Genomic DNA, 24,249 nt, shown 5'->3' on the forward strand with positions numbered 1-24,249 from the left:
AAGAAACCCGGATTTCTTTTTTTGAGATATATACAAGAGTTGTTACATTCTTGTACAGCCACTAGTACGCGTAGCGTTTCGGGCAAGTCCTTAATCCTATGGTCCCTGGAATACGATCCCCTGCCGCGAAGAATCGTTTTTTCATCCAAGTACACATTTTACTGTTGCGTTAAACAGAGGCTACAGTTAAGGAATTGCGCCCAGTAAATCCTCCCCGGCCAGGATACGAACCCATGACACAGCGCTCGCGGAACGCCAGGCGAGTGTCTTACCACTACACCACGGAGACTAGCAAGCATATAAACATAGTTCACACATATAAACATATAAACGGAGCTCTACAAATCAAGGGACCAAGAATGTGGAATGACCTTCCCAATCATGTTAAAAACTGTACCTCTCTCAACCAGTTTAAGATAAAAGCTAAGCACTACCTAATTAACTCCCTGTAACCTACCTTACCCCTATATTGTCAACCCATGTCTGCTTCTTTAAAAAACGCTGTTTGTCGACCTAATTGTATTTGTGCTGCTTTTTCTGCCATGTTCCCCTCTTTTTTATTTTTATTTTTATTTGTTCTCAACACATTTTATACTCTAATTTCAATTAGTATTAAGTTTTAGTCTTAAATGTTTTTCCTGCCCGAAACGCTTTGCGTAATAGTAGCTTTAGACATTGTATATACTAGCCCTATCTATAAATCTATCAATTTTTGTATAACCTCTTGTATGTATTTTACCTGAATAAACATTTATTTATTTATCATTTATTATAGAGCCTTAGCAAACAAACCTGGAGCACTAGTACACAAACAACCGCTGAAGCACAACCATGCACTAACCGAAGCCTGACCATGCATAACCCACAGCCCAAGTGACACCCCCGGAGCCCGACCAGTTATTTAACCGGAGCCCGACCAGTTGTGTAACCGAAGCTTGACCAGTTGTGTAACCAGACCCCGACCAGTTGTCTAACCTTAAGCCTAGCAAGTATACATCTCATCCAACCCCCACAAAGCTAAACAGTCCCAGAGCACAACCAAGCTCCATTCCTAGCTCGACCAAACAAAAATCTCATTTGCCCTACCTAAAATCCTCCACTTGCCCTAGACACCAACTATTGACCCATAGCAAACAATTGAACTATATACAAAAAAAAGAAACTCGAATTTCTAGCAAACATATAAACATAGAGCCTTAGCAAACAAACCTGGAGCACTAGTACACAAACAACCGCTGAAGCACAACCATGCACTAACCGAAGCCTGACCATGCACAACCCACAGCCTAAGTGACACCCCCGGAGCCCGACCAGTTATTTAACCGGAGCCCGACCAGTTATTTAACCGGAGCCCGACCAGTTGTGAAACCGAAGCTTGACCAGTTGTGTAACCAGACCCCGACCAGTTGTCTAACCTTAAGCTTAGCAAGTATACATCTCATCCAACCCCCACAAAGCTAAACAGTCCCAGAGCACAACCAAGCTCCATTCCTAGCTCGACCAAACAAAAATCTCATTAGCCCTACCTAAAATCCTCCACTTGCCCTAGACACCAACTATTGACCCATAGCAAACAATTGAACTATATACAAAAAAAGAAACTCGAATTTCTAGCAAACATATAAACATAGAGCCTTAGCAAACAAACCTGGAGCACTAGTACACAAACAACCGCTGAAGCACAACCATGCACTAACCGAAGCCTGACCATGCACAACCCGCAGCCTAAGTGACACCCCCGGAGCCCGACCAGTTATTTAACCGGAGCCCGACCAGTTATTTAACCGGAGCCCGACCAGTTATTTAACCGGAGCCCGACCAGTTATTTAACCGGAGCCCGACCAGTTGTGTAACCGAAGCCCGACCAATTGTGTAACCAGACCCCGACCAGTTGTATAACCTTAAGCCTAGTAAGTATACATCTCATCCAACCCCTACAAAGCTAAACAGTCCCAGAGCACAACCAAGCTCCATTCCTAGCTCGACCAAACAAAAATCTCATTAGCCCTACCTAAAATCCTCCACTTGCCCTAGACACCAACTATTGACCCATAGCAAACAATTGAACTATATACAAAACAAAAGAAACTCGAATTTCTAGCAAACGTATAAACATAGAGCCTTAGTAAACAAACCTGGAGCACTAGTACACAAACAACCGCTGAAGCACAACCATGCACTAACCGAAACCTGACCATGCACAACCCACAGCCCAAGTGACACCCCCGGAGCCCGACCAGTTATTTAACCGGAGCCCGACCAGTTGTGTAACCGAAGCTTGACCAGTTGTGTAACCAGACCCCGACCAGTTGTCTAACCTTAAGCCTAGCAAGTATACATCTCATCCAACCCCCACAAAGCTAAACAGTCCCAGAGCACAACCAAGCTCCATTCCTAGCTCGACCAAACAAAAATCTCATTTGCCCTACCTAAAATCCTCCACTTGCCCTAGACACCAACTATTGACCCATAGCAAACAATTGAACTATATACAAAAAAAGAAACTCGAATTTCTAGCAAACATATAAACATAGAGCCTTAGCAAACAAACCTGGAGCACTAGTACACAAACAACCGCTGAAGCACAACCATGCACTAACCGAAGCCTGACCATGCACAACCCGCAGCCTAAGTGACACCCCCGGAGCCCGACCAGTTATTTAACCGGAGCCCGACCAGTTATTTAACCGGAGCCCGACCAGTTGTGTAACCGAAGCCCGACCAATTGTGTAACCAGACCCCGACCAGTTGTATAACCTTAAGCCTAGTAAGTATACATCTCATCCAACCCCTACAAAGCTAAACAGTCCCAGAGCACAACCAAGCTCCATTCCTAGCTCGACCAAACAAAAATCTCATTAGCCCTACCTAAAATCCTCCACTTGCCCTAGACACCAACTATTGACCCATAGCAAACAATTGAACTATATACAAAACAAAAGAAACTCGAATTTCTAGCAAACGTATAAACATAGAGCCTTAGTAAACAAACCTGGAGCACTAGTACACAAACAACCGCTGAAGCACAACCATGCACTAACCGAAGCCTGACCATGCACAACCCACAGCCCAAGTGACACCCCCGGAGCCCGACCAGTTATTTAACCGGAGCCCGACCAGTTGTGTAACCGAAGCTTGACCAGTTGTGTAACCAGACCCCGACCAGTTGTCTAACCTTAAGCCTAGCAAGTATACATCTCATCCAACCCCCACAAAGCTAAACAGTCCCAGAGCACAACCAAGCTCCATTCCTAGCTCGACCAAACAAAAATCTCATTTGCCCTACCTAAAATCCTCCACTTGCCCTAGACACCAACTATTGACCCATAGCAAACAATTGTATATACAAAAAAAGAAACTCGAATTTCTAGCAAACATATAAACATAGAGCCTTAGCAAACAAACCTGGAGCACTAGTACACAAACAACCGCTGAAGCACAACCATGCACTAACCGAAGCCTGACCATGCACAACCCGCAGCCTAAGTGACACCCCCGGAGCCCGACCAGTTATTTAACCGGAGCCCGACCAGTTATTTAACCGGAGCCCGACCAGTTATTTAACCGGAGCCCGACCAGTTGTGTAACCGAAGCCCGGCCAATTGTGTAACCAGACCCCGACCAGTTGTCTAACCTTAAGCCTAGCAAGTATACATCTCATCCAACCCCTACAAAGCTAAACAGTCCCAGAGCACAACCAAGCTCCATTCCTAGCTCGACCAAACAAAAATCTCATTAGCCCTACCTAAAATCCTCCACTTGCCCTAGACACCAACTATTGACCCATAGCAAACAATTGAACTATATACAAAACAAAAGAAACTCGAATTTCTAGCAAACGTATAAACATAGAGCCTTAGTAAACAAACCTGGAGCACTAGTACACAAACAACCGCTGAAGCACAACCATGCACTAACCGAAGCCTGACCATGCACAACCCACAGCCCAAGTGACACCCCCGGAGCCCGACCAGTTATTTAACCGGAGCCCGACCAGTTGTGTAACCGAAGCTTGACCAGTTGTGTAACCAGACCCCGACCAGTTGTCTAACCTTAAGCCTAGCAAGTATACATCTCATCCAACCCCCACAAAGCTAAACAGTCCCAGAGCACAACCAAGCTCCATTCCTAGCTCGACCAAACAAAAATCTCATTTGCCCTACCTAAAATCCTCCACTTGCCCTAGACACCAACTATTGACCCATAGCAAACAATTGTATATACAAAAAAAGAAACTCGAATTTCTAGCAAACATATAAACATAGAGCCTTAGCAAACAAACCTGGAGCACTAGTACACAAACCACCGCTGAAGCACAACCATGCACTAACCGAAGTCTGACCATGCACAACCCGCAGCCTAAGTGACACCCCCGGAGCCCGACCAGTTATTTAACCGGAGCCCGACCAGTTATTTAACCGGAGCCCGACCAGTTATTTAACCGGAGCCCGACCAGTTGTGTAACCGAAGCCCGACCAATTGTGTAACCAGACCCCGACCAGTTGTCTAACCTTAAGCCTAGCAAGTATACATCTCATTCAACCCCTACAAAGCTAAACAGTCCCAGAGCACAACCAAGCTCCATTCCTAGCTCGACCAAACAAAAATCTCATTAGCCCTACCTAAAATCCTCCACTTGCCCTAGACACCAACTATTGACCCATAGCAAACAATTGAACTATATACAAAACAAAAGAAACTCGAATTTCTAGCAAACGTATAAACATAGAGCCTTAGTAAACAAACCTGGAGCACTAGTACACAAACAACCGCTGAAGCACAACCATGCACTAACCGAAGCCTGACCATGCACAACCCACAGCCCAAGTGACACCCCCGGAGCCCGACCAGTTATTTAACCGGAGCCCGACCAGTTGTGTAACCGAAGCTTGACCAGTTGTGTAACCAGACCCCGACCAGTTGTCTAACCTTAAGCCTAGCAAGTATACATCTCATCCAACCCCCACAAAGCTAAACAGTCCCAGAGCACAACCAAGCTCCATTCCTAGCTCGACCAAACAAAAATCTCATTTGCCCTACCTAAAATCCTCCACTTGCCCTAGACACCAACTATTGACCCATAGCAAACAATTGTATATACAAAAAAAGAAACTCGAATTTCTAGCAAACATATAAACATAGAGCCTTAGCAAACAAACCTGGAGCACTAGTACACAAACAACCGCTGAAGCACAACCATGCACTAACCGAAGCCTGACCATGCACAACCCGCAGCCTAAGTGACACCCCCGGAGCCCGACCAGTTATTTAACCGGAGCCCGACCAGTTATTTAACCGGAGCCCGACCAGTTATTTAACCGGAGCCCGACCAGTTGTGTAACCGAAGCCCGACCAATTGTGTAACCAGACCCCGACCAGTTGTCTAACCTTAAGCCTAGCAAGTATACATCTCATCCAACCCCTACAAAGCTAAACAGTCCCAGAGCACAACCAAGCTCCATTCCTAGCTCGACCAAACAAAAATCTCATTAGCCCTACCTAAAATCCTCCACTTGCCCTAGACACCAACTATTGACCCATAGCAAACAATTGAACTATATACAAAACAAAAGAAACTCGAATTTCTAGCAAACGTATAAACATAGAGCCTTAGTAAACAAACCTGGAGCACTAGTACACAAACAACCGCTGAAGCACAACCATGCACTATCCGAAGCCTGACCATGCACAACCCGCAGCCTAAGTGACACCCCCGGAGCCCGACCAGTTATTTAACCGGAGCCCGACCAGTTATTTAACCGGAGCCCGACCAGTTATTTAACCGGAGCCCGACCAGTTGTGTAACCGAAGCTCGACCAGTTGTGTAACCAGACCCCGACCAGTTGTCTAACCTTAAGCCTAGCAAGTATACATCTCATCCAACCCCCACAAAGCTAAACAGTCCCAGAGCCCAACCAAGCTCCATTCCTAGCTCGACCAAACAAAAATCTTCTTAGTGCTACCTAGAATCCTCAACTTGCCCAAGAAACGAACTATGGAGCCATATCAAACAATTGAACTATATAAAAAAAATAAGAAACTCGAATTTCTAGCAAACATATAAACAGAGCCCTAGCAAACAAACCTGGAGCACTAGTACACAAACAACCACTGGAGCACAACCACGTACGAACCGGAGCACATCCATGCACAACCCAAAGCCCAACAAGTCACATCCCCGGAGTTATGTAATCGGAACCCGACAAGTTGTGTAACCGAAGCCCGACCAGTTGTCTAACCGCAAGCCTAGCATTAACATATCAAACAAACAACTTCTGGATCACAACCATGCACGAACCGAAGCCCGACCATGCACAACCCACAACCCAAGTGACACCCCCGGAGCCCGACCAGTTGTGTAACCGAAGTTTGACCAGTTGTGTAACCGGAGCCTGACCAGTTGTGTAACCGCACGCCTAGGTCTACTTATACTGTAGCTGGTGCGCCCCCACATGAATTATTGCATCCAGGCATGGAGACCTCATCTTCAGAAAGACACAACTGCTCTGGAGCCATGTCTCACCAGAGCTATGGAGCCATGTCTCACCAGAGCTATGGAGCCATGTCTCACCAGAGCTATGGAGCTATGTCTTGCGACAAAAATCATACCAGAGCTTAGTCACCTGTTGTATCAGGAACGGTTGAGGGCCACAGGGCTAACAACACCACAAACCAGGCATGACAGGGCGGACTTCATAGAAACCTTTAAAATACTAAACAATTTGGAGAATGTCGATCAGGACAATGCCTTTAAAAGGTCAGATGTTACACGAGCAAGGAGCAACGGGTTCACACTCAACAAGCCAGAATGCTTTTTCACCCACAGGGTTGTAAACCAGTGGAACCGCCTACCCGCCGAAGCAGTAAACGCCAAACCTGTGCTGGGTTTTAAAATAAAGCTGGAAAAGATCATCAGAACAAATGGGGGGGACCTTTGACAAGCCGCCGGCTTACTGCCCTCATCGAGGCCACTAGTGTTAGTGCCCCTCAGGTAAATTCAGTTCCCGGAGGCGTATCCCCGCTCCTTCCTGTCGGGAAGTTGTTCCTCTATTGCAGTATCATACTATCATGCAAGAGGAGCCACACATCTATGGATCATCCAATAATATCAGCAGACTTCTAGATGTTACTACTGCTCGGCTTAGACTCGGTTACAAGTATCTCTGGGAATTCTCATTATCTGCTGATGTAGACCTGACCAAATGTAAACTGTGTATCAAGATTGTAACTTTCTTAGCTAAATGAATTGTGGGGTTCAGTCCCTGAGCCCATTATGTGCCTCTGTAACCCTTTCCTCTACCACCGACAAGATGGGTATGGGGTGCATAATAAATGAACTAAACAAAACTATAGCAGTATTTGTACATTGGCCTGTCGCTTGTCACTAAACTTTGCTGTTAACTATTATCTTGATGAAATAATATTACCTTATACGCGAGAATAATTCTAAATACACAGCGATAAAATTGATGAATGCGGCTTTGGGTCAGGCGGCGGCGTGGGGGAGCCTGGCCTGAGGACAGGCAACTGTAAATGCTTCTCCCTCCACATTCTTCAAGTGAAAATAATTGCCAGCAGAACCTAAATACCGAACCTACTATACGCCTAATTATAGAATATAAAATTAATTTATACACGATAAAAACTATTTTTAATACACAGTACATGAAAGACGATAATAAATGCGTCTTGGGATGTGGGGGAGACGACCGCCGCGTTAACGAGCCTAGTCTGACGATGGGGTAGTTTAACACTTTGGGGAAGTGTATTCTACATAATATCCTACCCACATAATGTTGGCAAATCATGATCCTCAAAATCTTCCACAATATCCGAGAGAGGACAGACTATTTAGCATTAGTGGAATACAAACATTTGAATACTACAGAACCCGGATGAAAAAAAAATACGGAAACAACCCTCGAGACATTACAAAACTCAATGTTATAATAGCGAGCAAATGTATAATGCATTAAGCATTGTAGGTGGAGGTAGACTATATATTCATGCGTACCTCCAAACTAAGATATATTAAAAAAAAAAACTTATCAGCCTTACCTACCCGGGAGCGACGCACCTCACGCCGCCGCTGCTTCCTGCCCACTGACCGGGTCGTCGTCGCTGACCCGTAGCGACCAACCGACCCAGAGACTCCCTGCCTAAAATTATTTGAACGCCTTATTGAAATTGGAATGTGCAAATTAATATTTATATGCATTATAGGCCTTTCTAAAGTAATTTATAGATCTGAATATCATATATTGTCTAACAAACGAATTATTTAAGTTAAGATTTTAATTATGTCAGGATACAAGCCTCATCGAGGCACATAATCGGTTCAGGAACTGACCGTTAAGTCTCATCGCACACAAGAAGATTCGTCGGCGGTTTTTTTTTATTTATATATATAAAAAAACAGTTTTTTAAATTCTTGTAAAGCCACTAGCACGCATATCGTTTCGGGCAGGTCCTTAATCCTAATTTTTTCCCCGGAATACGACCCGCCAAATCGTTTAACAACCTATTTACTGCTGGGTGAACAATTAAGGATTGCCGCCCAGTCAATCCTTCCCGGCCAGGATACGAACCCAGGTCAAAGGGCTAACGAAGAACCGGACGCGTGCTTTACCACTGCGCCACAGAGACTGCTCCGTGGCGTAGTGGAATTTTGAATTTTGAAACCTGACTAACATAGCTCAACCCAACCTAACGTAACCCAAATCAAACCAATCTAATTCAACCGAGCCCAATGCAGCCTAACCTTAACAACATAGCCTAATACAGCCTAGCATAACAATACAACAGGATTTAAAACAGAAAATAATGAGTTTAGCCGAATCGTCTCGTGTCTGAGTGTAACAAGAACCCGACCAGTTGTGTACCTATACTGACCTAGCAAACAAACATCTGCAGACGAGGAGTCTCAATAACGTGGCTGAAATATGTTGACCAGACCACACACTAGAAAGTGAAAGGACGACGACGTTTCGGTCTGTTCTGGACCATTCTCAAGTAGATTGTGAGAATACACAATTGACTTGAGAATGGTCCAGGACGGACCGAAACGTCGTCGTCCCTTCACTTTCTAGTGTGTGGTTTGGTCAACAAATACCTCACCTAACCAGACAAACTCCCCCCTTACTCTACCAAGCACACTGAGAGCCGTACCAAAGTTGGGAGGGTCCACAGACGAGAACGTGGTTGTAAGTATAGGTCCACAGACATGGGTCCCAGTGCCCATCATCTGGGTTGGAGGGCAACAGTGCATTGCTTTGCTCAGAGAGTATAATGCTGCTGTAACGGTTCTATTGTTACGTAAAGTATGGTGCCCTGCCTTCAATATGCAAACTTTTCAGGATTATTTAATTAGCTAAGATTTACCTTAATTTACCAGTCACTATCTCTTAGTGAGGATAGGAAGCCGGCGGCTTGTCAAATGTCCCCTATTTGCCCTGGTGATTTTATCGAGCAATGTTTTGGCATTTACGGCTTCGGCGGGTATGCGTTTCCACAACGTTATAATTCTATGGGTGAAAACAAATATTTTCCATCCTTCAGTGTGGCTTGTTGAGCTCGAAACCGTTGCTCATTGTTGGTCTTACATCTAGCCTTTTGAAGAAGTGTTCTGGGTCAATATCTTCCAAATTGTTCAGTAATTTAAATGTTTTGCTGAGAGCAGCCCTGTCATGTCTGGTCCCTGTGGCCCTCAACCGTTTCCGGTATGAAAGTCGACTTAGTTCGGGAAAGATTTTAGTCGCCCGGTGTTGAACTTTCTCCAAAGCAGATATGTCTTGCTGAAGATGAGGTCTCAATGCGTGGATATAATAATCCAAGAGGAAGCCCACCAGAGATTTATATAGTTGTATAACTACCTTTTCCCGAAACGCTTTGCGTAATAGTGGCTTTAGGCATTGTATGTACTAGCTATACCTATAAGTTAAACAATCCTTGTAAATATTTATTGTATGTATGTACCTTACCTAAATAAAATTGTATTGTATTGTATTGTATTTTCCTTCGTCAAAATTTCGTTTGACTATTCCAAAGGATTTGGTTTGCTTTTATAACTGCAGCTTCCACTTGTACAACTATCAGTGATTGGTGGATTCTGACTCCAAGATAATGTTGATGATTTGGTAGTTGTGCATTGTTATGCCCCACGTGGGTGAAAAAAATCTCCTGTTTTCTGTCCTAAGTTGTGGCTTGTTGAACCTATCCACCGCTGCCCACTGGATGGGGGGGGGGGCGGTGTGCAGGACAAACATATAAATTGTGACACTAGCTCTCCACATATGTCAATTGCTTAATTTAGAACCTGTACTTGAGGTCGACCTCGAACCCATTGTTGATGTGACGACTTATATTGAGTTTTGTAACTAGCTCATCAAGATTGTAACTTGCTTAGCTAAATGAATTATGGGGTTCAGTCCCTGAGCCCATTATGTGCCTCTGTAACCCTTTCCATTACCACCCACAAGATGGGTATGGGGTGCATAATAAATTAATGAACTAACTACCACAACTTGGCTTATAAACTAATGTATTTTTTTGTTAGAAAATGCATTGTATTTTTTTTCTAAATAAATAAATATATACATAAGCATACTGTAATAGATATAGTTGAGGATAGTATGTTACCTAGCAGTAAAATAGGTACCTGGGTGTTAGTCAGCTGTCACGGGCTGCTTCCTGGGGGTGGAGGCCTGGTCGAGGACTGGGCCGTGGGGACACTAAAAAAAAAGCCCCGAAATCATCTCAAGATAACCTCAAGAGAGGAGTACAATACATCGGTCTTAATAATGCCTCGTACATAAACACAAACTGGAAGCAAACCAGTCATAAACGCGAGATGAAGATGTTCGAGTTTATGCACACTGCGGTAGCACATGGTCTCCAGGACTTTACACAGGTGCCTCTGGAACTTACGGGCGGCTTCCTAGTGAGTTGCTAGGCGTTGGCGTCAGCTTTATGGTCTTCTCTGGCGAAACTTCGGGATGGTTCTTCACAACACAGGCCTCACTCCCCTCTGGATTGGACACTCCTGCCTGGCTGAACATCTCCATCGTCTACGGTTGGTAGATTCCGCCTACTGCCTGAACTGCCTGCGGTGTTTGACCTAGGAATACTGTGGAACACCTTCAGAGTGATTGTTGTTGTTAAAGATTCGCTACCTGGAACAAAGTTCCAAGTAGCACAGGCTATGGTGAGCCCGTAGTGCCTTATTCTTCTGAGTGATTGATTGATGAAGATTAAGCCACCCAAGAGGTGGCATGTAAGTAAGTAGCCCGTAAGAACATCTCCACTGCCCATAGTTTTATAGTGCTCGCATCAGACGAGTGCTCTCTGTAAGGCTGCATATTCCCTGCCTTACGGTTCCCGTTGTCTTCGACGGGGCAGATGCAAGATAACGACGTCCATTATGACATCCTTCGCCATACCTTCAGCTTCAGTGGGCACGTCCGTGGCCTGAAGAGGCTGTAGGAATCACATCCCTCTTCGCTATTTCCCAGTATCGGGCAGCCGATCGTCATCGCCCCTCTTATCAACAATGGTATGTTGTTATATACATTTAATTACAAAAAATTACAATGCATTTTGTATACAAAATTTAATATGTTTATGGTTCATTGGACAGTAATTATCAAGAGAAGGCACCAAGATTGATCGATGAAGATTAAGCCACCTAAAAAGTGGCACGGGCATGAATAGCCCGTAAGTGGTGGCCCTTGTGAGCAATTACCAGTGTCAAGAGCTGATACTGGAGATCTGTGGAGGTGCGATTGCACCCTGCGTGACGGGAGATGTCTCCCGTCGAGAAGGCACCAAGCTGGGAAGACTATATCTAACCCTGTCTGTGTTGTGGGACATCCAGAATGTGCTGTATATCACTCAGGATATCAATACAGCACAATAAAAGTTTGCCTGAAACACTATGCGTATTAGTGGCTATAAGGCATTGTATGTACTAGCTCTATCTAGAAATCCAACATTATGTTTGTAACTCACCTTGTATATATGTACTTTTACCTGAATAAACATTTGATTTGATTTGAAAAGAACATAAGGCAAGTAACATCATATATCAGATTCACCAAGGACAAGCAACCCAGAGGTACATTATTGAAATAAGACTTACGACCATCCTAAAAATCAGGCCATTCTACAAGGTACACTAGCAAAGGGGTATCCGACTGTGCTCGTCTCTCTCTCCTTTTCCCCATTCTCTTATCTCTCTCTTCTTATACTCCTCTATTCAAGCATTTTCCCTCCTCCTGCCCCCTCAGTGTAAAAAAACAACTTTTTTTTAATACTCTGGGACAATGTCTACGGACAATGCAACCAACATTTCAGTGTATGAAAATCACATACAATACAGTATACAGTAGCATACGTGAAAGCCGACTGGCCTATCACACTCCCATACCCCAAATGCTTCATATGGAGTATGGTACTATTCGGATGCTAACCCGAAGCATCTAGCCTTCAACCTCGGATAGACAAACTGACAATAAAATCAGGTAATTTATTGTAAAATGGGTTGTATAAATGAGTCTGCATGGTATTTTTTTTTAGTTCAGTCCATATTTTCTAAAAGTGACTTGCAGTTCAATTAACAATGGAGTCAAAGTCTACAAATAGTGTATCTCAGATAAATGGTTATTAGAAATAATTATGTAGCTTACAGGCCAATTAAACAAATACAGTACATTTCTTTCAGCACTGTATTTATGAAATACTGTACAAAACATAACTATGAAATAATTTTGAATGAGGGCTAAAACACTTCATTTTAGAATTACCATACTATTTCATATTTACACAATACAAACTTAAACTTAATGATGCATAATATTGCAATCACTTCATTTCATACATTCTTAAAACAAACTAATGAAGTTGAATGGCTGACAACTGAAAAATACACTAAACTACTTTGCTCACATAAATGTACAGTAATTAAAATTAATCATTATTTGTACTTACATATAATCCATACAGTTATAACAATTATAACCAGGAAGTAATGGACCTCATTTAGTATTAAAGCTAAAACTATCATCCCAAAAAACCATCCATTCGTTTTTCTGTAAACAATATTATTTCGGTCATTACAGCAAATTGGACAATCCTTTTATCACATTCCTCAATAAAAGTACAATATTTCTATGCAGGCAATAAGCCAAATACCAAAACATCACTGATTATATAAAAATACTGCTATTACAACGCAAACATCTTCAAAGTCTACAGTAAACAAATTTAACTAGCTTATCTTTAGGGTGGAAAGCAAAAGCTCATTTTCTAAATCATGCATTTGTGTATCATCCACATTTACATGCAGTACATAGAGTGTACATTATCACACACAGTTTTAATAAATGTAGGTGCAAAATGGCAGTGATTTTTATGGCTGTATCACTCGTCAAGAGAGCCTAGATACCTCGTCCATATTAAGCAAAATCTTCCTTAGTAACTTGCAATCCTATCCTGGCAGCAGTCTCTTAGTACTCACTAATTTGTACTAAAAACATGCTCCTTAAGCTTGCCTGCCTTTCTGCCTCCAACCATGCTATGGGCAATCTTGGCATAAATCTCTTATCTGCCACATTTTCAACATATTCTAAATTAATAAAATACTGCACATTTAAATTCACCAAGTGTTTTATTTACTATACTTTTATATCCCCTACGTTCTTGCTATTCAATCACTCTGATTACTGCACTGTACAGTATTACAATAATACACATTAATTATCAACTAATTACCCCATTTCAAACATTTGCAGTCAAGGGATTTTTGTTTTTATACATTCACACAAAACATTCTCACTTTTCCCAAGGGTCCAGAGCCAACAGCAATTATTATTTTTCACATACTTTTACTATACTTGCTCTTCTTCCAGTTTCACTTCATCAATGCCATCTTTGATAATTAACAATGTAAAGAGTAACCGAAAGTCTTCACATCTTCCAAATCTAACGCTTATGCTAGAAGTGCCAAACCTATTCATAAATGAGAATCTTATTACAGTACAGCATTTATATATCTCCACTTTGAACATTTTCTGCCTGCACAGTTTAGAAGAATTTAACAATTTCTACAGACCTACTTTCCTGATTAAACAATCAGAAATGGTTCATCTGTATATGCTACTGTACATTAAAAAACAAAAAGCACATGAACACTATTACCAGACTAATTAAAAAAATTTCCTAATGCATACAATGTGAGAATTTTACATTTATGAAACAAAAATCATTTCACTAATACTAACAATGTAGTGTTTTACTAGTCATTACCACTTGATCAATAGAAAGCATATGCAGCACACTTAAAGGTAATATTTTTTTGTAGATAAATACAAGAAGTTGTTGACATGCAACTTGCATCATTGCATCACTTGTCAAATAAAATTGGTACAGAATTCTGGACAGTAAACCATTACATCAAATGGTGTATCACAAATGGTACGGAATGATCGAATGATTTGAGCACTGAGTAGCCATTCCAGTATATTGAACGAGTCTTTTCATCCCCATACCTAAAGCTGTAATTAGGGGCATATTCAGGATTCTTCTAGAAAGTCCAGAGATTTTGAAAATTAATTAAATTATGAACTTCTGTAACTACCTAGCATTTGCTGTACTATTATCCAACAGGTCTTCTGATGTTACAGTACTTAAATTATATAGCAGTTATCAAGAGGAGACTAACAAAAAAAAAATTTCCAATGTCATTATTTTGTGGAAATGAGGATTTCACTAGGGAGGATGTGACTAATAGAACACTTTGTATTGTAAGTGCTGTTAGGCGACTCAAAGATGAATGCGCTGCAAGTCTCCATGGAAGAATTGATCCTTCAAACCATCTCTGGGTCACCTTTTCTTATTTCACTAATTACAGAATGTTTTAATTTTGATACACAGCAAGGAAACAACTGTCCACAATGATGTACAGTACAATGATTAAACAAAGAAAACATGAACACAGACCAGGAACTATGCTCACGAATGCAAGCACAAATTTTTGCTACAAAAACAATTACAGTAGAGAACTGTACCCCAAAAAATTATCAGCAGTAATTTCTGTTTTTATTTTGTATTTGGAATATTTAAAAAATCTAAATTAAACACATGTATTCCAGCATCCGATATTAATTTGTTGAACTTGATATAAGTCTAATCACTCATTTATGTATTCTATATTTTGTTCATCTTATATTTCATATACACAACAATTGAGATTTATCAACAAGTTAAAAAATTATTTACGTGTTCGATACAATAAATAAGTATAAAAGTGTGCACAAGATAAATATTGAATCTCAGTAATATAACATCCCAGTGGGCACGATATCCATAAGTAACATTGAATTAACGTTACTCTTGGGTACTGTGCCCACTGTAACACAATTATTGCTCTTTACTGCCCATTACACCACTTCTAAATCTTGAATTGCTAGCTTTAGGATCAGCATGACTAATTTATGAATTTAACAAATTGAAGAAGCAGTGTTTTGGGCTCAGATTATTTACTCAAACTCAGCACATACATTTAACATCTTTATCTCAGTGCAGCTTTTGATACAAATACAATTGTGACTAATTTTGGTTACACCAAGTGGCTCATACATTAGTTTACGAGTAATTAACTAGTTAAATATATATCTTATGCCATTATACAATACAGTATAAAGTTTTTGAGATGTGTGGTGGTGCTGGGCCTTTATGATGCTACAGTACTTAGTGTTTTAAGATACAGTATGATGAATGGTTGGCTATTAGCCCTTAATACATTTAACCATCTCTTCTGTTACTACTCTGCTACATTCTCTACACTCGACTCGCACCACCCCATCAAAATGAGAAATATGGTAATGATGATACAGTGGCACCTCGATTAACGAGTTTAATTCGTTCCGGCACCGAACTCGTCGTGTGGAAAACACGTCTTTTGAAACAACAACAAAACTGTTGTCGGAGGTGTCCAAGAACCAGCAGGAATGCTCATTAATTGAGGAAAGGCTCATCAGTCGAGACATATTTTCTGCGAGTGGCTTGCTCGTTACTCAAAATGCTCGTAACTGGAGCCGCTCGTCACTCAAGGTTCCACTGTAATTATAACTATAAATCACAGGAATAACCCAAAATGATATATAGTGAACCATACTGATTTCCTTAAAGGCGATCTCTGTATCTAGTCACATTTATGAGGAGCAGTATTTTTACTAATTCATAACTTTACTTAGTGTGATAAAAATATGTAAAACAGACCACTAGAGGTAATGCTTTAATCATTCCAAAATGAATGATAAGGAACAAAATTCCAGTAATGCCAAATGAATACTCCATATAACATTATATAGTTGTGACAAGAATCAGGTACACTCACATATGAGATTACATACCCTGTATTACATATCAAATAATCAATTGAAAAGAAACCACAGAAAACAGATGAGAATAGGTTAGTTAAAGGCTCACATAATATAATTATAATTGTATATATAATTATATATATATATATATACTATCACCCAATTTGTTAATTTATAAAAATAACACAGTAAATCATGTTACAATTTCAAGAAAATAAGAATATCTTGTCAGGGAATTACTATGGAAGCACTCTCAAGATTTATTCCTGTATCTAATGTAGTGGAGATATATTCATATACAGTACCTTTATAAAGTTGTAATGCCTCAAACTAGGTCCTACAACTACAAATGATTCTTCTACTCTAGCAACCCACCAGTCCTTACAGCCACCACTAATCTTTCTAATTCTGCCACAAACTAGTCTTGCCAACCACATTCAATCCTCCCACTTCTACCACAAACCAAGAGTCACGTCCACACCTTATCTCCTTGTTTCCTATAAATTTGGGTTATCTTATTATGACAAAGTCTTCCTTTTCATTCTATAATGGTTTATTTACATTATAATCCACTACAGGTGCCTTATTGTTTAGAAATTTCAAGAGTCAATTTATGACAATCTAATCAGAAAATAGAGGTCTCCCTATTTCAAACACTGCCTCTAATTTTCGAAATTGAGCAAATGCATAACTTAACTTAGTAACTGAAGCAGATACACAAATGATGTAAGTTAATTAATGGGTATTTAAGGACCCAATAAAATTCTCCCAAATTTCAACAATACCTATCAAGATTACACAGCTTTATAAAAAAGGAACTACCGGTATTTATATGTGCCTATATTACAATGTATCAAACATTCACTATCTTCACGGCACGAATATACACACTATGATATCTTTTATTGATTTTTCATAAAACCTCAATGAATAAAGTTATCTGGGAAAACTGTAACTTGCTTCTGAGACAGGGTATCATTTCTAAATCAAAGAAGATACTGTGTTACAACATTTTCATATCTGAAAACTTAAGCCATTCAACATAAACATTTGTATCAGCCGTACTATGACCACCCAAGTTTTATGCTAGTGCAGTACTGGATGACAGTCAAGCAAATCAACCTTCTCTGATGATACGTTTCAGTAAATTCTTAACATGCTGATTGTTTTTTATTTTCAAAGCAATAGTGATATGGTGAATAGCCATTTTCATATAAAAAGCAGCCCAAGTTTCAAAATAAGTGCTTCATACTGTTCTATTATGACAATTAGACTGCTCAAACAAAGCATTTCTTCCATAAATATGAAAAACACTCAAATATCTCAACTATATTTATCTACAAGTAATTTATATTTTTATGATAGAATACATAGTCAATGCCACATATCATACATAAACTCGCAATGTCTCCATGATGGGTCTACGACAAACTGGACAAGTGTTGTCTCTGGTGATGATAGCTGAGCGGCAGGCATCACACAGACACAGGTGACGACACGGCAACAGTATGACACATTTAACTTGGTCTTGGCACACAATACATAAACGACCTTCACGTTCTTGTTCTAGTTCTCTATATAGCTGATAGGCTTGTCCATCTGCCCTGTTAGTGGATTCGCGTCCATTCTTAATTTCTGAAACGCTACTTTCTGGTGAAACTGCAATGTTTTCACGTGGCTGTTCATGCATGCGTTGGCGAGCAATTGGCCGTCTTGTTAGGCCTACTGCCAAGAGTGGTGCCGGTGCAGGGTTTCGTGGAACCTCACCACCGTTCATTAATGGAAAGATATTAGGCTCATGTGCTTGATTGGGAGCTGGATTAGCCATATTCATTTGGTGAGCAAAAAACTGGTTCTGAGGTAAGTTGAGGTCAGGTACATTATCATTGTTGTCATTACCATTCTCATCATTTGCATCATCCAATTCTTCCTCTTCTGTGTCAATATCTACTGGAGGCCTCTCATGTGCTCGTCGCACCACTGCCATGTACCAGCGAATGAGTCTCTGTCTCGTCACAATAAACATTGTAGGTACTTGCATGTCCGGAACTAAAATCATATTGTCCATCATGTAAAAGAGAGCATATTTCAAGCCAATAATTAGAGCCAACCCCATGACTACACCTACAACCGCTTCAAGTGGTATATCATGAACAAAAGTGATAATGCCAGACACACACATATTTACAGCATACTGTAATGACAGCCATGAGCTGTTCACTGCCTGACTGCAATTAAGATAAGCATATGAACACAGGTGAACCAAGCCAGTAAATACAAGACATAACACATTGGGAACAAGGCCTATGATGAACACTATTGATGAGCCAAACAATACGAGTGCATGTTTCAGCACTCTAAGGATGTTCCCCACCTGTGCCACTGCAGTCATCACACCAGAAATAATGGCACAGTATGAGGCCTGGACAAGCTGACATGAGAACATAGCTGCAGCTATTATACCCAGGAGAATGCCACTCACAAAATTGAACAAAATTGTCACAACAGCATGTACACCCATTCCCAGAGCAAATACCGCATTTCCTATATCTCCTAGGAAGAGCAGAAGGTCAGTTGTTAGCACAGAAAACAAATCGGCAGCCTGGAAAAGGAAAAAAAAAAATTCACAATCGTAGCTGTTACACGACTATCTGCAGCTCATTCCTTTCTCACCCATTCAATTTTTTTTTTTTTTTTTGAGATATATACAAGAGTTGTTACATTCTTGTACAGCCACTAGTACGCGTAGCGTTTCGGGCAGGTCCCTGGAATACGATCCCCTGCCGCGAAGAATCGTTTTTTCATCCAAGTACACATTTTACTGTTGCGTTGAACAGAGGCTACAGTTAAGGAATTGCGCCCACTAAATCCTCCCCGGCCAGGATACGAACCCATGACATAACGCTCGCGGAACGCCAGGCGAGTGTCTTACCACTACACCACGGAGACTGTATTGGTAAGGAACTTCATATTTCATAAAACTAGTTTAAGATTCTATTGACTTCATCTGTTAAACAATATTTAAGAGTATCCTTGAGGCATAAATTGATACAGTACAGTACAAGGCAAATAAACAAAACATTGTACAGTAATTAAATTTTAAATTAAATTTAATTAAATTTTTCATTCATTTCACTGGTGCAGGTGCTACATTTTTTTCAGTGCATATTACAGGTTTCTTGGAATTACAAGGTTGTGTACATAGGCCTATTCATATTTTACAATTTTATGCTACATACTTATGTAGAACTAAAACTAAATAAAGGTTTTTTGTTTGTATTCTCACCTAAAATATGGTCAAATATTCATCAGAGCATATGGACAATTTTCTACATTTATGATACTTTAGGCTTTGGGAACACTTTCTTCTGGTGCAATAATATTTTTTACTTTCAAAATCTATTTTAATGGTAAATATGAAAGCATTTCTTTATCTTATTAGAAATGCAATTAAATAAAAATGTATGAAAAACGTCATTTTACTTGTGCAGACGATGTCACAACAACATAGCTGAAGTGTTGATTCAAAACCTACACATCTGAAAATGAAGAAACTACAATGCTTCAGTCCATCCTAGACCATCATCGTTATGTAACTGGACTTGATAATGGTTCAGGATGGACCAAAACGTTGTCGTTTCTTCATTGTTAGATGTGTGGGTTTTGAATCAGGCACTTTACTTTTCTTTTTTTCCATCTAATACTTATAATACACAAATTTTAATAGTGAATATTTTTTTTATATATCATGACATTCAGGTTCATTCTCGACTCATAATTGGTAATTCCAGGTTCAAATCCCAGATGGGACAGAAATGGCTGGGTGCATTTCCTTTCACCTCATACCTCTGTACATCTAGCAGTAAATAGGTAGCCAGGAGTTAATCAGCTTGTTGTGGAGCTGCATCCTGAGAGGCTCAGACGTTACCTCAGGGTCGAGGTAACGTCGTCTGCTTGCTGGTGTGTGGCAACATGTTATTGTCTGGAATCATCATACCAGCTTAGTGGTTTGCTATGGTGAACACAAATGTAGATACTTATATATAATGTGTGCATAGAGTGTAATAACAGCAAAAGAAGTTTGTTGGGAGGAGCCATTTTGGTGAGGGAGTGAGTGAGGCTGCTGTCTGCTGGCTACTGTGTGACTTGTCATGCAGTGGCCACTATGCTGTTTGGACACCATACCAGCTTAGCTGTACAGTTATGGTGAATAAAATATGTAGAACCTTATATATAGTGCAATAATACCACAAACAGTATGGTTGGGGGGAAGAATGTTAGTGCGTCTGCCTTGAATCAGTGAGGGAGGCAGCCGTCAGCCGTGTGTGGGGCGACCTTCCTTTATTGCCTAAACTCGCCATATCAGCTTAGTTGTACAGTTATGGTGAACAAAACATGTATTTATATATAAAGTGTATAAATAGTGTACTAAAAACAATAACAGTATGGTGGGAGGGGAATTTTGGTGAGTGCGTGAAGGAGGGAGGGAGTCAGCCAGCAGCCTGCTGGCTGCTGTGTAGCGGCCACTCTTGTTGTTTTGGGCTCACCAAACCAACTTAGTGGTTCGTTATGGTGAACTCACATGTAGATAGGTATATACAATGCGTGTATATAGTGTAATAACAGCAAAAACACTGTTTGATTGATCATAGAATTCAATATACATGTCACATATATGAGCCCCATAATTTTGAACAGTGATGTTCCACACGTTCCACACATTGAACTATATAAATTCCACAAATTACACATTTTTAAATAATATAACAGCAAAAAAAAAAAAGAGAAGAAACGAATGAGAAATATCAGAATAATTGTGAAACATTATATTCGCGGCAACTGCTGCCCCATGGGGTGGCGGGGTCGAGTTACCCCAAATGCTTCATCGCTCAACGCCATAAATTGCTCAACCTCACAGATCCATCACTGCTAAAGTATATCACATACAATATTTTTGTTTAGTTTCCCCGTGATCAGAGAGTGCATTTTAACAATATAAGAAGAGAAAATAATTTTTTGGAAAGAATTTATTTTCGGCGCACCACGGGTTTGTCATATTTTAATGCAGAGTAGTGCAGTGGTTAAAGGGGACCTCGATATAACGCTAACATGTATGAATACACTGGCTGCCTGTACCCAAACACATTGAATTATTTATGCTTTAGGATCATACCTGGTACAGTGTCAATTTATCTAGCCAAGTTTTTATACTTTAACAAAAATATATAATCACATTGAAATAGGATACTGTAATATTTTTCATAAGATATGATATTAAAAAAATACCATTTTATGTAAACATGTGCAGTATTCATAGGACTACGACCAACTTAACTGTGGAAACCTTTATACTTTTATCATGCTATATTCTCCATTCTTATACAAACCAATTTAAAATCAAAACCCAAATTGTTTCACAATTACATATCCCTCTTAAAAAAAGTGTTTTGCTTATTTACAGTACTTAGCAGTAAGCTGGAAACTTGAGAAAATAATTGTCTATAAAATGAGTTTGACTTGTTTTAGTAAGAATTGCAATAAGAATTATTGTAAGTGGAAATATTTTCTCACTTTTTGAAGCCAAGTCTATTACCTGATGGTGGAATAATGTTTTCTTTCTTAATACAGTACTGTACTAGCATTAATTTATATTTCATAGTTGTTTTTATCAAGACTTTTTTCCCATTTATCTAGTAATCTTTAAATAATAATAATAATAATAATAATAATAATAATAATAATAATAATAATAATAATAATAATAATAATAATATTCTTTGTGGTTAAAAAAATTCCTCAGCAGCCCAACAAAATTCTATAGCACCAAATATTACAATTCCCTCTCACCACCAGCAAATTATATACAGTATACCAACATGGGCAATATAGCATCTAGGTGTGTAACTATAAGCTTGTATGTTCAATCTTGCAGGGTACCTTGTGTGTGAGGAGCAAGAGGACCTGCACGATGCGAGTGGATGCCTTGAGAACTGTCGTCATGACCTGGTTGTTTAAACGAATCGCAACTCCAACTCCACTCCACACCATGCCAAACACTCTACCCATTTCCTCAGCCACTATAGTTAGTACTTCAGCCATCCTGAAATAGTGAATAACAACACTAATAATAGTAATACGAGCTGGTGCAATTAAAGTTAACACCTGAATGTCAGGAATGTAATGAGCACAGTGTACAAACATGTAAGAACTCTTGTATATATATATACAGTACAGTATAAAAAAAGTCCTTTAAGGTTGGAGATGAACTAATGGAGGAGATATTCACAGCAACATCCAGTCTTCAGCATTGCTTCCTACACTTAACAGCATCTAAGGTAACTATGTTTTGATCACATGGGGGCATTTGATAAAGGTATTCCCAGGAAAACATAACTGAATACAAACAGCAAAGGGTAATGAGCAGAGGGGGGCATACAATGTTTACACGATGCCATACTAATAATGACTAGTTAAGACAGTATACAAAGATTAGGCTGGTGTAATGAGCACAGGTTGGTGTAATCTAATAAGTAGAACAAGTGCAGCGAGCATGGGGTAGTGGAGGTTATTTGTAGTAATTACCTAAGTAATTACCTAAGTAATTACCTAAGTGTAGTTAGAGGACGAGAGCTACGCTCGTGGTGTCCCGTCTCCCCAGCACTCTTTGCCATATAAATATATTTTTGTCATATAAATATATTGTCATTATATACATTTTGTCATAGTGTTGCTGGTTGTGTGTTGTGGTTTTCTGTAGTCTATTAAACCAGAGGAGCACTTTGTCTACATTTTCCTTAATACAGAAACACCTTTATGTAGGGTAGTCCATAACATGTAATAGTTAATCACGCTGCCACTGATGAAATCATAGACTTGTGGTTGAGTAGCAAGATAATTACCAGTGTAACAACCATGTCTTAGTGATGGTACCTTTCCTCACCTGCAGCTCTCCACTTTCCTGTGACCAGTCAAGTTGCCAGGAAGTCTGACAGTGCAGCAAACACCTGTGGTTACCTGGGAGTCTGACAATGCAGCAAACACCTGTGGTTACCTGGGAATCTGACAATGCAGCAAACACCTGTGGTTATCAGGGAGTCTGACAGTGCAGCAAACACCTGTGGTTATCAGGGAGTCTGACAATGCAGCAAACACCTGTGGTTATCAGGGAGTCTGACAGTGCAGCAAACACCTGTGGTTACCTGGGAGTCTGACAGTGCAGCAAACACCTGTGGTTACCTGGGAGTCTGACAATGCAGCAAACACCTGTGGTTACCTGGGAGTCTGACAATGCAGCAAACACCTGTGGTTACCCGGGAATCTGACAGTGCAGCAAACACCTGTGGTTACCTGGGAGTCTGACAATGCAGCAAACACCTGTGGTTATCAGGGAGTCTGACAGTGCAGCAAACACCTGTGGTTATCAGGGAGTCTGACAATGCAGCAAACACCTGTGGTTATCAGGGAGTCTGACAGTGCAGCAAACACCTGTGGTTACCTGGGAGTCTGACAGTGCAGCAAACACCTGTGGTTACCTGGAAGCGTGGAAGGTGAAGTCCTAACATGCACTCGCCGCCTCACCAGACCTCACACGTGACTTTCTTTATCAGTGGCGGTATTACACGATGTACAGGTGTTGAGGCTGAGGAGACGCAGGTGTTGAGGCCTAGAAGTGCCAGTGGGAGCGCGAGCGTCCACACCAACCTGGCTTCACCAGATGCTACTGCTAGTTCCTGGCCCAGCTAGGTACGCTGCTCTCCTTTACTAAGTAACACGTAGCACCTGCCAGGCCTGTTAACCTCATCTTTTATGTATTGATTTATTTTATTTATATATATACAAAAAGGTACATTGGGTTGATGAGAGTACATAA

At 40.4% G+C, this 24,249-nt stretch overlaps 1 protein-coding gene across 1 annotated transcript; it reads right to left on the bottom strand.

The window, feature by feature from the left end:
- Window positions 1-12,509: 12,509 nt before the first annotated feature.
- Window positions 12,510-24,203, bottom strand: LOC123773156 (uncharacterized). The gene is made up of 3 exons (XM_045766676.2): window positions 23,912-24,203; window positions 22,317-22,479; window positions 12,510-18,981 (listed from the first exon to the last, which is right to left on the bottom strand). Exons 2-3 carry the CDS (start codon window positions 22,476-22,478, stop codon window positions 17,767-17,769), a joined length of 1,377 nt encoding a protein of 458 aa, XP_045622632.2. The 5' UTR covers window position 22,479; window positions 23,912-24,203; the 3' UTR covers window positions 12,510-17,766.
- Window positions 24,204-24,249: the final 46 nt, after the last annotated feature.

This window comes from Procambarus clarkii, chromosome 81 (genome assembly GCF_040958095.1).
Source record: "Procambarus clarkii isolate CNS0578487 chromosome 81, FALCON_Pclarkii_2.0, whole genome shotgun sequence".
Lineage (NCBI taxonomy): Eukaryota > Metazoa > Arthropoda > Malacostraca > Decapoda > Cambaridae > Procambarus > Procambarus clarkii.